This window comes from Panulirus ornatus, chromosome 43 (genome assembly GCF_036320965.1).
Source record: "Panulirus ornatus isolate Po-2019 chromosome 43, ASM3632096v1, whole genome shotgun sequence".
Classification (NCBI taxonomy): domain Eukaryota; kingdom Metazoa; phylum Arthropoda; class Malacostraca; order Decapoda; family Palinuridae; genus Panulirus; species Panulirus ornatus.
In genome coordinates, this window is record NC_092266.1 from 25,507,292 (window position 1) to 25,523,046 (window position 15,755).

The window sequence follows — 15,755 nt, forward strand, 5'->3', positions numbered from 1 at the left end:
CTTATGACCACTTTTCACGAGCGTATACACACACGCTCCTTTAGCATAAAGGTACGACTCCTTGAGCACGACTTTAAGATCCCTGGGGTATGAGGGCCTGGCCTCTGACCTAAAGCTCGAGGGTCGGGTCAAAGGCCAGGCCATCATACCCAAAGGGTCTGGCATTCGTACTTTAGTTCTTTAATGAGGGATCAAGTGGAACGTGGGAGAGGCGCGTGGCCTTGCCAAGTAAGTCTGGGGAACATGGGGTATTTACTCGGTTAAAATGCATCTCGTTTTCATTATTTCGAAGAAAATCATGTAAAAACGGTCTACTACATCAATCAAAGGGTTTTATTCATTTGTTTTATAACTATTTTACATCTCATAAAACCCATAGGCTTCTATATATATGATGCCTCGATCTATTTCATCTATCGATTCTCTTCCTCACTAGTGTTAATTTTGGGAATGCTAAAACCCGTGTGTTTCAGGTTACTGCGTTCACATTATGAAAAACCTCGCGTGCATCAACCAATTGCTACGTTTCACCATCATCTCTCATGTATACCCACCAATCTCATCATTTCAACATCACCCCTCGTGTGCATCAACCAATCACAGACTTCCAACATTATCCTTCTTGTGTATCAACCAACCAGAACGCTCCAAGAATAAAGGGGTAACGGGAAATCAACCCAATGTCTGTGTTTTTCGCTGATTCCATAGTCTGTTCTTGGTACATTATACGTCGTGCTTCTCTTAATTGTACTACGCGTGCCAATTCTTCTACTCTCACACTTTCCTTGCCTGCTTCCATGGCAGGTACTTCCCCTTCCTCCTTCATCAGCACCCCTCCTTCTCCCACTCTCATCACCATCATCTCAAGAGCCCACCTAATGACCAATCTGATTAGAATCTTGCGATACCAATCCCCCGCTTCCATTCCCACTCGCAGCCCACCTACCTTCCACGCTCCTGCAGCAGCCGCTACAGCGACCTTCCTCTGCTTATAATCTGCTCTCCTACGGAGCCGTAACGTCTTTTTCGATAATAATTGTATTGCCAGTATCCATCACCCTTACTCTCCAGGGCTCTCCCACTTTCCAAATCAGTCCCTCCTCTTCCTCCCATCAGCTTCAATTATTGAGGCCACACCTGAAACTCCAAAGGTCACATTACATTCTCTAATTCCTCAACTCAACGTTTTCTTTAAGTCTTCATTCTATACAATTGCTCTTGCACGAAAAAAAAAAATATATATTAAACAGCACCGCTTGTTCACGGTAAATTTAAAATACATAAAAGTGCCATCGTCATACGGTAAGTTTAAGGTATAAAAGAGCGCTATAGCACTAAGGTAAATTCAACATCTAACATAATACATATATATATACATATATATAACAATCTGAGACACATATTAGCTACACTTATGTTTTTCCCCTCTTACCCCAGGAAAGATTTGTCGGCCCCCATTTACCAGGCCGGAGCCTCTCTTTCCCCCGGCTGTGCGACCCGTATTCATTATTCACCGCTTGCCACGCCTCCGCACTTCCCCCCTCTGCAGGTGTGTGAGAGACTGCCAGCTGAACCCGCGGGCCGTACCTTGCTGGCCTGTCACATTATTTCCCACTGTATCTCGTCAACTGTCCAGTGTGTCTCTCCTCTCCTCACGCAGTGTACTTGAAGTGCAGCGTTCCAGTCGCTTGGTTTACAGGCCTAACTAAGGCATCTGCTATATACGTTACGTGTATTACAAAAAAAAGGTGAGAAGTCATATCATACCCAAAGGTCGTGGCGTCGTGTCCAAGGGGCAAATTCGCTGAGAACTGCCATCCGTGCATTTCTATTAATGAAGCGCTGCGCTTATCAGTGACTGACTGTGGCTCCTCCTCTGAGGCCTCTGTCTGCCTATGAGACCTGCATACTGAGTGGCTTCGTCTGCCAGCGATATGCAGCTGCAATCTGAACGCATAGTGGTTTGAAGTGACGGGGGAAACACACACTGGTATCAGCTCAAGCACATAAATTTGTAAGAAACACAGACGACAATCAGGAGTAACTACGACTGCAAATGAATACAGCCACGCCTACCAATTCAAGTATGATCACACAAACATAGCTTCTAAGACTATCTACCGTACGTGAAAAAAAAAAAGAAGAAAGTCCGGCGCACTTACTGTCTCCGCACAAGGCCAACCCACTCCCAGAGCTAGTGGTTCAGCGCGCACATACCTGCAGAAGAGAAACAAGTATCGTTTAGCTTATAAGATCTACGTTATGCCAAGCACTCCACCTACATCATTAACCTTGTCATGGAATCGTCAACGACTGAAAGAGCAAAAGACTACATTATGCATAAAGACACACCTGAGTGTAAACTCTTTTATCCTAAAAGCAGTACCAGTATAATATGGCCGTATATATATATATATATATATATATATATATATATATATATATATATATATATATATATATATATATATATATGCAGGAGGTAATCCGTTCTGCTACCGACTGCAGCGCAGCCTTGAACCCGCACGAACCTCTGAGGGAAGGGTTCTTGGGGGTTACTTAGTAGTAAATGATATAAGAGTTAGTTATGAGGGAAGACGTTACAAACAAGTAACAGAAGCAGCAGCAGCGGTCAATTACCAACAATCATGAAAGTGTGATAAATCCGTCGATTAACCGAGAAATTCTTCCGCAATGAATCATTCCCTTGAATACATGTTTGCTAATGAGCTGTGCTTATGCGAGACAAAAAGAATCGACACTGCTGATTCTATTCCCTTGCCAAAATCTGACGACTGTAAACCTTTTACACACACACACACACACACACACACACACACACACACACACACACACCAATACTTCATCGCCGTTTCCAGCGTTAGCGAGGTAGCACTAGGCAAGAACAGACGAAGAAAGGCCGCATCCGCTCCCAACCATTTTCTAGCTAACATGTGTAATGCACCGAAACTACTACACACAGACACCTACACACACACACACACACAAACAAACACACACACATATCATTTCGAGTTGAAAGCGGAACAACTCTTCCATAGGGAAAGGAAAGAACTGGTCTCGCATACATCCAACACCAGTATAAATTCATACACATTATAACGTAAAACAATATACTCAGCGCGTGCAAACTATACCCTTTTACCTGTTTATTATCGTCCTTCTCACTGAAAGTTTTCTTTAAGAGCAGAGATCTTATACGAGCTACTTAATTAAAGATTCGCGTAATTTCACTCTCAGTAATGGGTACAACCTCGAAGGAGGCTAACGTATGCTACGACTCATCAGCCAGAGTAATTAAAAGCAGCACCAGAGATACGTTTGAATACAGACGATATAAATATTTTGCTTCAAATCCACCACTGACATTATTTGCAGCCCCTTAGCTAAATGGCAAGTTTACAGGATTTTCCCTTTAAAAAAAAAAATGTGCACGTCTTTCTACGCTTTATGGCACAAATCTCTGAGTTTCTGTTCTCTTCCCCTTACCACAAACAGCCACGTCGGGGCCCAGTGGTCTGTTGCTGTATTAATTCATTTGAATTCATTAATTTGCATTTATTCGTCACAACGAATTAGTTTTAATGCCAAATCATATAACTCTGTGAGCTACGGTTACCTGCATCACGGCGGCAAAAAAATTCCATGCAGTCAACATAGTTTATAAAATAGCAGTTTCGGAATTTTTTATTTACAGTTTACGCCCCACAGAAGTTACGAAATTCCTGCTATGTACAATCGATAGATCTGTTTTTTAGAAGCTTAACTCGCAAAACGAAAATTAAGGGAGGTATTTAATCAAAATAATTGAAAATAGATTAAATAAATCATGCAGGAGCAAACGTTCTCTACCTATGACGCCAGACTTACGTTCGTTCGTGCGTTTGTGTACAACTGCGCACGCGCGCGGGGTGTGGCGTGGCGGTCACGCGACTTCACAGCTTGTCACGTGACTTCGCGGGTACTCATCATCCAATCAGGAAACAATACCCTTCTGATTTAGCCAATAATCATCGCTCGATACGCCGCTGCGTGGGCAGTCGGCAGCTCCAAATTTGAAACCGAATCAGTTTGAGGATGGAGTCGTGTTGCGGGTGGATGTGATCAGACGGACACTTGTATAAATTACCCCTTCCTCAGAACCTGCTCTGTGACATTTGGAAGAACGCCAAGAGATCTCCTCCCTCCCCCGCTCCCCAACCGACGCGCAACCTTGTCCCTTCTGCTTCCGACTGTGTTGAAGGTAACGCGTGTTGAATAACGGTTAGGCTTCCGGGAGAGGAGGTCTGATAGATGCTATGCTAGCCGGGGTTCCGGGGAACGGACATTGATAGGAGCTAGGTAGCTGAGGTTCCGGAGGGGAGCAGAGACCCCTTATAAGATATTCATATATATATATATATATATATATATATATATATATATATATATATATATATATATATACATTCCTATGAGTTCATGGGGAAAATGAAATTATAAGTTCCCAAGTGCACTTTCGTGTAATAGTCACATCATCAGGGGACACACTAAGAGAGAAATATAACACAGTATATTACAGGTATATTAGCACTGGTGGTAGCAAATGTCAACATTACGAAAAGCAAAACAACGGGTACACTGGAGGAAAACAAACTAATATTCAATACAAGAAATAAAAGAAAGAAAAAAAAAGAACGTGAAACTTTAAACCAGAATCTCGCCACCACAACAATAATATTGGACTGCAATTACACGCCCGACACCACCATCCACACACAAAATTAGCATATAGATTAAATTAAAGGTGAAGAACATGATTTCGGATGACACACGACCAAGAGCTCTATATCAGTAATGTCTACACGTATATAAAGATAAAAAAAAAAAAAAAAAACAGGTACTCAAGCCTACAGAGCAGTGGTTCCTAACCGCGTTTTCTATGAAGACCTAATGCAATTCGACCATGGTCATCACAACCCGACCCGAAAGGAACACATGTTATCTATAATCAGGTATCCATTAAAACCATAACACAAAGTCACCTCAGGGAGAAATGAGACTGTACTGAATATCACATTAACGAACGACTCGAGCACACTCAAAGTACATGGTACACTGAAGCGGAGGAGCTGTCGACTTTGGCAATGGGCCTGTTATTTTTGACAACCGCGGAGACGTCTCGATGGCCCAGAGAATAGATGCTTGACGACCATCAGGGTTGGGTTCCCCTGCCTTAAGAGAAGTCTTCAACTCCCGACAATCTTAAAAACACAGAAAATCCTGAACGAACCCAGAAGTCGTAACAAATTACTCAGGCATGAATTCGCGGCCGTGCAAAATTATCCAAACACCAAAATCTACGTTAAATTCTAATAACACTTTAGAGAAGAAATGTCGTTTCATTACGTTCACCAGACAACTTAAAGCTGGAGGAGAAAACTTGAGGAAAAAAAAAAGCCTCTTCGCTCATTTAGCTCACAAAAACAAGGCCCCGGGTTTGGATTCCAAGAAAGGAGTAAGTTTTTACGAGTCTCTTTACGTGTGTCTGTTTTCAGCGTAATGGCAAGTCGAGTAACAAATTTCCAAGTCTCCTCCTACCCCACTGTGGAGAACAGCCTCGAAGCTGCAGGAGCCTCAGAAAAGAGGTCAGAAGATAAAATAATAATAATAATAATAATTAATGCTGGTATATTTCACGCGTTTTGTTTTTGCAACAACGGGGTATCTGTCTCATAACACTGACACACACACACACACACACACAACAAAGAAGGTGCAAACAAAATTCCTGCCCAGTTCGGAGTTTCTCGAGCCTTGTGACAACCGGACAGCTGGAACTCCCAGTACCCCGTGCCAACACCGGATCATTTGTCACCCGGACCATCCATCACAACGACACAATTCTTCTCTCAGACCCGTCACAACTGTCAGGTGTGGGGTTCGTCAAATGAAGGTTGTTTCCCCCCCTCCCCCTCACAACACGACTGTTGCTCTAGTGCCACCGTTAATTACATTTTCTATACCTCAAAGGGTCTCCGTAGGACAGCGCATTTGTCGTTTTATCCTCAGAATACGTGAGTGTTACCAGAGTTCACAGGAATGAAGACTATAGTCATTTGTTATACACACATGACAGTGATGGAATGCCTGGTCCCTAACAGTACCCTTAAAATAAATCGTACCAGAAATAAAAGGCAGTAATATGCAAAACTCGGTGAAAACAAGTGCAGGTAGTCTAGTCAGAAAACGATGTGGTGTTCTGGTAGCCCCTTTCTTACATCTAACCATACTCACACACGATTCCGGGTCAAACGGCGGTGTCAGTTCTTCTTCCAACATCAACACATCTGAGGCACGCCTTGAGGACCTTTGGTCACCATACTTCGATGTTATCTGGTTCAAGGTCTGTCTCCCAACTACAACTGTTTTCCTTTGTTTTGCCTACTCCTAATATTGCAACTTTTGTCTTTTTCCCAAAATCTAAACTAACCAAGATCCTTTATCAAGGGGATCTGACCACAGGGAATGATTGAATTCCTCTCATACGGATGGTGGAGGAGATTGTTTCAAGATAACGTCGCACCAATTCCACTTACGAGTAAAGCCTGAAACATGTTCTTTAGTGATGGATAAATCTATATACTAAATTCTATCTGTGTAACACCTGACCAATAAACTTGACCGAATCATCAACATATCAGTAGAGAAAAAAAAATGCCTTCGATGACCCTGTCCTTCGAACCTTGAACCCATTAACAATTAACCTAACCTTTCGAACCCCCTCGCCAATAATCTAGATACATCTATACACGGATTTTCACACAGAACTATATCAGCATTTGTTCGTGGCATTTTTTGCTCTATCTGACCGTGGCAAAAGCTCGGTCATCATCATTGGTAGAGCAGCTCTCCCGTCCCTGTAATTCCTACGTAAATCCAAATCTTAAAAAGTCACAAGTCCCCACGAAAAAAAAACTTTTAATGCGGCCGGGAACTTTATCTATCGAATGCAATTGTTTCTCGTCCGATAGCCCGTCCCTCGAAGAGTCCAAAACTTTGTGGGGGTAAGTTTTGTGGGAGCCACGAGTTTTCTTTCTCACATGCTCACTTTAATTACTTCTTTTATCGATGGCTAACCTTGGGGTCATGAAATGAAAGAACTAATCTACATAAATTCTGGCGATCAACCGTATGATGGGTAACAGCCTGGAATAATTTGCACAGATCAAATTATTTGTTCTAATTTTGATGTCTGCTAATTCTACACACACACACACACACACAAACAAACAAACAAACAAAAACATGCACACACACAAGCACACACACACACACATGGCATTTCCCGGTTTCTGTCTCTCTCTTGAAATAGTGCCTAACCCGCATGGGGGTACGTAAGAACTGAACCTGCAGGAACGTTTTCTTTACGCAACTCCTGCCGTTTGTCATTTAAATTGGCAGCTAATACATTTAGGAAGCCATTACTGATGCCTTCTGTCTTAACAGCAGGTGCCGACACGTTCTCCCTCAGCAGCAGATGCTGATACTTGCTTCCTCAACACTAGGAGCTCGCAACTCCTCCCATTACAGGAGGAGCGATACCTCCTCACTTACAAAGAGGCACCAGTAGCCCCCATCCTTACAAAGAGGCACCCGTAACCCCCATCCTTACGAGTCAGTACCCCCAACCCTCAACAAAGAGGAGCCAGTACCTCCATCCTAACCAAGGGAGTTGCTGACGTAAACAGAAGCACAGACAATGACCATCAATATAGTAGCATTTCCTGGTGTCATTAACTTTCCCAGTGGTCTGTCTCGCTGGCATCACCAGGTATGGAACTCGAGAGTCACCACACACACACACACACACACACACATCTATCATGGCTTAACCTGCTTTCGCAGCCTTGTATTCGTACTGAAAATCGGGATCAATTCTGTATTACTCCGATCCCCTCTAATGAGGTTTCCGTAAGCTGTCCTTACGACACCTGACGTTATTGTCTGACAGGTGTACCGAACCCAGTCGAACTCGTCACATGATACTGTCCTCGCGGAGAGAGGGGCGCCACCTTCCTTAACCCTGTTCCGCCACCATAACATCCAAGGAGACGTATAAAGGGAGAGAGAGAGAGAGAGAGAGCTGCGCAATGTGGTGGCGAGACTGGCGACAGAGGTGGTGGATCTAGGGCGACCTAGAAGACAGGAACCTTCCTCCACTTAAAGTGTGTCGCCAGCCCACACTTTCCTCCCTCCCTCCGTCACGCCCCACCATGATTGCTAACAATAAAAATGGTCGTCACGTGACCGGTTCAAGTGGTGAACTGATTCCCACGCAAGGCCGGTAGTCAAAACCTTTGTAAATATCTAAACAAAATTACGGTATACATCATTTTTGAGGCTACCTTCATGAAAGGTAATTCCATATCTTTTACACTACCATGATAAAAATAAAAAAAAGTTTCCCGTCAAAGTTTGCATAACCTGATAGTGGGCATTTGGTCATTTACATGCCTCCATTTCAACATGCAGTCAACTGTAAGACAAAGTCTTTACTAACATGTTAAGTTAAAACCGTGACACTTCCTCTTCTTCTTGAGCGTTTCCTCTGCGACCCTCATCCGTCCTTTGTAAGACCTCTCTCTATCCTCCTGCATCGTCAGTATTGCTTTTTCTCACCATCCCACCCCTTCTTCCTCAATCCCTCGTACAGTCTTCCTGTCTCTCTCTCGTTTTCTGCTGCACCATCCTTCAGTACCTCATCTCCTCCTCCTCCATCTGTGCTCTCTGCATTTCCATTACTCTTTGCAAGCTAAAAATTCATCTCGCCTGCTCCTCTCTCCCAACCTCAGCCATCTTCCATTCTCGTCTTGTACTCGGTGTACTTCGTCCTGTCTTCGTCACCAACCCTGACGCCCAAAGCGATTACCCAGCTCTTCCATATTACCTCGGAGAGATATGTTTTGGAGTTTGAGACCGAGCAGTTGTTACTGAACTCTTACACTTTAATAAGTTTGGTTGGGGGGGGTCGGGTCTGGTAGGGTCGGTCCGGCTCGGCGTTCAAATTGTATATTCTGGCTTCAAAGTTGTAATTGCATCATCCAACTTCATCTCCCGAGGCTTCATATGTTCCCTAAACCTTTGCTTTGTCACTCACTTTCCTTCAACAGATAGTGTTTCACTTATTTTTTTTTTCCGCTCTGTGTACCTTGTGTGGTTATACAATATTCCTTTCCCCCCCTTCCCCAGTACTCGATTCATTCACTAAATACTTCGATTATATGACAATACGATCAAACCTAATGTCACAGCCTTTTGTTAATCATCTCAATATCAAATGGGAGGTACCTCGAGTCTGGTGAAAGGTTCTTTTTGTGTTTTTTCCTCCCATCATCATCTTAATTCCAGAAGTTTATGCTCAAATTCTTTCTCAATGATTGTCTTAAGGCCACTTGCTGGCAGCCCCAAGTGATAATAATCTATTACATCCCTCGAGGCACAAAATATCTGCTCACTCATCAGCCTCACCATGCATAATGAGCCTAACGTGTGAAGGAATCCTGGGAAACCGGACTCCATCGTAGGTAATCTAGTTTTACACTCGGGTCGTGCTCCCGACATAAGGAAACCAGCCAAGTTGCATTTGTATATATATAAATATGGTGTTCCGGACTCCGCCTGCCTGCTCTTTCTCTCTCTCTCTCTCTCTCACCAGATATCACCACTAACTTCTTCCTCCTCCTCCTCCTCCTCTTCCTTAAATGTATTCCTCCCGGCGTCCCAAATTCTATGACACGTCCACTTGGAGACCCGCCACCCGCACTCGCGACCATCGGCTGACTTCCCTCCCATACCGACGGTACATTAAACTCCCGGTGTCGCCCTTGAACACCTTTATCATACAGAATTCCCCCTAAAATAGGAGTTCTTCAAACCAGACTTCCTCCAGGCGCTCTTACGACACGCGGCAAAGCATGTTCCAGGCACTGAAAGCCACTGAAAGCCTCCACCTTAAAAGAAATATATATATATCTGCGAAAGAAAAAGAAATAGAAAACGGAGTCCTTGACGGGTGGGAGCTCTCACGGTGGCCGCCTCCAGCGGACGATAAGCAGTATGTACGAGCGGTCGAGGTGAGCCAGCCGGTGTCGCTGAACTTATCCCTTCGTTTCCATGGATTTTTCCCTTCGCCTTTACGGATTTACCCTGCGACCTAAATGTCCCCCAGTGGCTTTGTTTCGGGAGTAGCCTGGTCAGGTGTCGAGTGAAATGACAAACCAATACTTCAAAGTATAACTTTAAAAATGTATGGGAGGGTTTTCAATACCCACACAGCCGGGTCCGAGACCTTACCTTTACCTTACGGTGGTTTCGGAGGTCTTCTACCCCCAACAGCTCAGTCTTCCACCTTATCTTACCTTTAGACCATCTAGAAGGTGTACCCTTCACAGCTGAGCCGCGGACCAACCAAGCAGTCGTGTAAAAAAAAAAAAAATCCCCACTCGAGGTCAAACCTAACAAGCGTCGAGGAATTATTACACGTGTCATCTACTGGCATAAACAGTCCTCCGTGGGACAGTTTATACAGATACGTATGAACCAGATACGTATGAAAAATATCTATCATACCCTGACTCTCTCTCTCTCTCTCTCTCTCTCTCTCTCTCTCTCTCTCTCTGCATCGGCCACAGGTACTGGCGTTCACTTGAAGATGGTACATGCATACATCTCTCAGCTGCCGTCAGGTACCTATTTATCGACCAAACCCTAGAGGAGGAAAATCAACAGCTTGGGCTGGTTGTATTCTAGCCGCCCTTACCTACCTCACGTATGGCTTCATCTCATTTCGAAGGCTCTTGTGCCGCCTCATCTGAGTACAGGACCAAAATTACATTATCACATAATTACATTATACGTCAGGCTGATGGTGGCGGTGGCCCGAAGGCCAACGGAACCTCTCCACAGCCTCACTGGCCCAATATACTTTACAAAAGTTTGTCCACTTAGTTTTTTTTTTTTTTTTTTGTCAATATCTTCACCAGGCGGTCTAACAGTGCACGTAATACTAGCAGGTGTTGACGGGTGCTATTCCCTGCCACGGACGAAATCACTCTTTCCTGATAACATCACTGGTACCTTAAGATTTTGAGGGGAAAATCTTACAATCTTACGTAAACGCGTGTCAAGGTACTAGGGAATAATATTTTAAGTGCAGATGAGGAACATGCACCTCAGAATTTCCATTGTACAAAATTTACCAAGCGGAATTTCAAACGATCTTTGCACACTACCTAAACCCACAGTTTCGCCCGCTTTAATATAGAGATCCATGATTTACCAAGGCGCCCCGCCTGATTCGTAAGTAGCGAAACTAACCACTAAACTGTGGAGACTCGCTGTACGACTTCCTCCCCTACATCAACTGACCAACAGCCGAACCTCTGACGGTTGGGACAAGGTATACCAGCAGGAAAGATTCAGACATCCGGGCGATCGCCTCAACACTGTCCCAGACACAGTACAGGGTATGGCTCCCGCCCCTCTGCCTCCAGGGAAAACGAGGCGATGAGTCTATATTCATCACCGGTGATGAGTGGACACGCTTGCGTATCTCAGGTTCCTACGAAGTAAAACAGTGTCCTTCCGAGGCTTTCTACAACCCAATGTGATCGTACGTTCAAGTCTTAACGCGCTCTGAAGTGCAATTACTCGCAGAAAAGACACATCAGCACTACACGTCTCTCTGGAAGCACGACAAGTGGTAAGCAGCTAATAGCGACATCATCAAGGAGCTAAAGCAGTGCTGCGGACACGCACCGGCGAGGCTTGGCGACCAAGTAAAAGTCACGCGAGGGAGGAAGGGGGAACCCTCGTGCATCACGCACGCACGTTAAGCCGTCCGTTCCTGTACAAGGTACGGAGCCAAGGACGCAAATTCACCCCAACCAAATGGACACGAGGGGAATCACGAACACTGCGCGTCCGGCAAAGCCACGACACTGACGTCGACCACACTCACGCCTCGGGACAGGACAAGGGCTTGAAGGCACGCTCTCTCTCTCTCTCTCTCTCTCTCTCTCTCTCTCTCTCTCTCTCTCTCTCTCTCTCTCACAGCAGCAGATACGACTCTGAACCCAGAGGTTACTTAGCGGGGGATGACTATCGGTCAGTACACTTGTCCGGCAGGGCTGCGGGACATAACGAGGGCTCTGAACATGAGCATCCGTACAGTACTAGAGCGAAGCCAAGTAGCTGGGTGAAGGGCAAAGCCTGTTACTGTTTATAAATTAAACACTTAAAATATGCAAGGGGGGAACTCGTGTAGATAGAGGAGGTCCAAAGAAAACAGAGGGAGGCACAGACGAACTTCGCTACAAAAATAGACAACCAGCACCCTCGCGAAAGAGGCTTGTATAAGAGAAAAAAAAAAAAAAGTAAAGCAATAAACAACCTTATCTATACAGGTAAGTGGTTAGGTCTAACAACACAAACACATGACACGGGAAGAACATGACTAACTAACTTAGGTCACAAATCCTGGTAGAAAAAATAATAACAGCATGAAATCAAGTTATTCATACGTACTGACGATTAAAATGTCCTCAGTTATTCACCGCAACGAATCAGCCTTAACTTGGGAAATACCTTAAGTCTTCATACGCACACCTGTGCACATACGTACATACCAACCAAACTAAGTCCTGTAGGTGCATCGAAGCTGTAAAAAACATCGCGTTTTTGGATATTACGGGCATCAAGAGATTATGTGATCCAGTCCACAACCCGTATCATACGGCAAGACATACGAAATGCAAGTATATCTACACGGTTATGATCGAAGTGGTAAAGTATTATGCTCGGGGACAACCTCTCTCTCTCCATGTCTTTATGATAAGAGAAAAACGTACATGCACCTACACTGGAACGCGGAGTGAACCCATCTCCCACGTGCACCTTGCTCCACTGCACCGGGAATGAGAGAACCACGCTCCATCTGGTACAAAAGCCAGGATGCCTCAAGGTAGAGTAAAGCTCACGTGCTACTCGAAATGGAAGATCCACGCCGCCGCTGCTGCTGCTCTGACCTGGGCCAAGCATCAGCTCGCCCGCCCGTCCGCCCCGCGCCCCCTGGTTACGTCCGTGTAAAGGGGAAGTTTTGACGTTTTTTTCCGCTCTCTCTCCTTTAAAGAAAATGGGTCCATATTGCTGTTCTTTAGGGTATCATATATATATATATATATATATATATATATATATATATATATATGAGAGAGAGAGAGTCTGAGGTACACTGATGTAAATAGTGAGAAACAGCACAGGTAGTAAGGCAGAGACTTGAAGACAATGATGACACAAACTACGGAAGAACACACACGTCTCCATAACAGTACAATCATGGAGCACCCTTGGTTCTCTCGAAGCCCCAGAGCACCATGTGCACCTTTGCTTGGTGAATCTCCTTCAAATAAAAGGATACAACACTAGTAAATACACAGCCCCAGTCTGCCAGTAGATAACTAAGGCGCCAAACACACGCTTTCAGGAAATCACCCACTTGCATCGAAAAACTAACACCATACATCTGTACGCACTTCCATCTTCTCTTCCATTTCAAACGACCCCTTCCCCTGTCCCACCTCTTCTCCCTCTCCTCTAACCACCCTATTACAATAAATTTACCTTCCCCACTCAACTTACTACTTTAATCTACAGCTATTTCCACCTCTTGCACAGCGCCGTACAAACTATTATCTCGTTAGAATTTAAGGCCACAGACAACGCCACATTAAGTATGTTATGCCATTCGTAATCCACACAGACGAGCCGTAATCACCACACAAACATCCCCCCCTTGAGAATGTACCATCATCGCTGTCCCTAGAATTTCTTTTTCTAATTACTTCCTCCCTCTTTTAGATTACCTGGGTACAGTAACTTTGAAGAAATACTATAATTCGAGAGTAAAAATGGCACACGAAGCTTGAGCCAGGAGGAGTCGTGAGCTAACCCTATTCCACTGTGGCAAAACCTCGTCCTAGGTACTCGTAGGTCAGTATGTAGGTTGGTACTCCCTCATTTTTTTTCCTTTACTAATGTCACCCACGAGGAGCCAAGGGCTCGACATTTTCACAGCCGCGATCGTGAAACTCGAGCCACGTTAGCTAAGGCTTCAGGCTCCTCCTCCTCCTTCAACCCCACACGCGTGCTTCATTCAAAATTAAGTGACCGCGACGTTTTCTTTAACGTTCTATTATGTAACTTCTCCCCCCCCCCCCCCCAACGGGGTGGATAAATAACAAGTTGAATGAGGAAGTTAGTGCGGGGAAATAGAAGACTGTCAGGGTGTCACAGTGTGTGGTTTACGTTCACCGAAGTTCATTTTATTCGTGGGCGTCCCGTGGTGTAGTGGTCAGAGCTGTTCCTGACCATGAGTCACGCACTGGCCCGCCTGGGTCCGAGACTTTGGCGCGGTAGTCGTGCCCACAGCCAATCCAGATGTGCTGTTCATCCTTCCCGCGGGGGACGTCGATAAATGGGAACCTGGCTAAAGCTTGGATATATAAAATAGGCTAACCTAAACCAAAGGGTCGTAACATCGTGCTCACAGCATCTTAAATGTTGAGCTTACAAGGTCACAGACTCGATCTCAAGTGTCGTAATGTCATTTTCAAGGGCCTCACCGTCGGGTTCAAGTGTGCCGTCGTGCCGTGGAGCTCGTGGGTCCTCCCTCTACCTTCGCGTATCAGAGAGAGGTTCAATATGAGTATACACACCTCTCAGCTAGGCTGAAGACAGCCGCCCCTGCATAACGAGCGTCCTACACACATCTGCAGGCGAGCCTCGTACCTTACTGCGTCCCAGTCCCACTACACGAGGCTGCTACTAACACACACTTAGCACACTTCACATTCTCCTCTCAAAAAAACAAGAAAAACTTACAACCCCGAATCTCTATTTATTTACAAATGCCTCCTCAAAAAAAAAAAATATATATATATGGTTTCTCCACCTCAGCATTAAAAACCTGGCGTTGTAACAAGTCGGCACAATTATCTGAATGTAATTTCAGATGAAAAAAATTTTAATACATAATTGTAATCTTACATAAAGTCACTTTAACATATGAGGGATTACATCATCAGGGTTCTTTTATGCCTATGAATACAAAGACATCCTTTCGGAGTACGAGAAATAAAGAAAATAATTTCTAAGCTCAAAAATGTTTAAGGAACTGTAGGTGCAAGATGACGTGTTAATACAACAACCTTGTTCTTTGAGAGAGTAGATATCTTACTCCAGTTCTAGCCGGACTTCTAGTGGGTCCCTTCCACTGCGTAAGATCACGGTTACTGGCCGCGTAAGATCACGGTTACTGGTTTCAGTGCCCTTGGCAAGGTTGCGCAAGACAAAGAAGGTGGCCTGGGTTTCTGAAGGTACTGGGAAGTGGAAGGAAGTCCAGTCAACGACCTGGTGGTGTTCGAAGCCATGTAAATCACCCGAACGGCGGAGATCTAGGTTGATATACCCGCGGGGGCAATGACACCGCTGCAAACAGGTGAGGAGCGCGTACATGACGACACGTTTGTGTCCTCTCCACACACTAAAAGGGGGCAAACAAATTACCTATACGTATATACCCAGACCTTTTCACGCACCCGGACCCTAAATACGCATCTGCGGCAGCTCTACACACATACACAAAAGGGTAACACGTGTACAACTCCCTCCCGGTAACACACACACACACACAC

At 44.8% G+C, this 15,755-nt stretch overlaps 1 protein-coding gene across 1 annotated transcript in view; it reads right to left on the reverse strand.

The window, feature by feature from the left end:
* LOC139762559 (uncharacterized) overlaps window positions 1–15,755 on the reverse strand; it is a 322,072-nt gene that overhangs the window by 205,646 nt on the left and 100,671 nt on the right. The window contains exon 4 of the mRNA XM_071687590.1: window positions 2,163–2,217. Coding sequence (XP_071543691.1) covers window positions 2,163–2,217 — 55 coding nt within the window. The remainder of the gene's footprint in view (window positions 1–2,162; window positions 2,218–15,755) is intronic.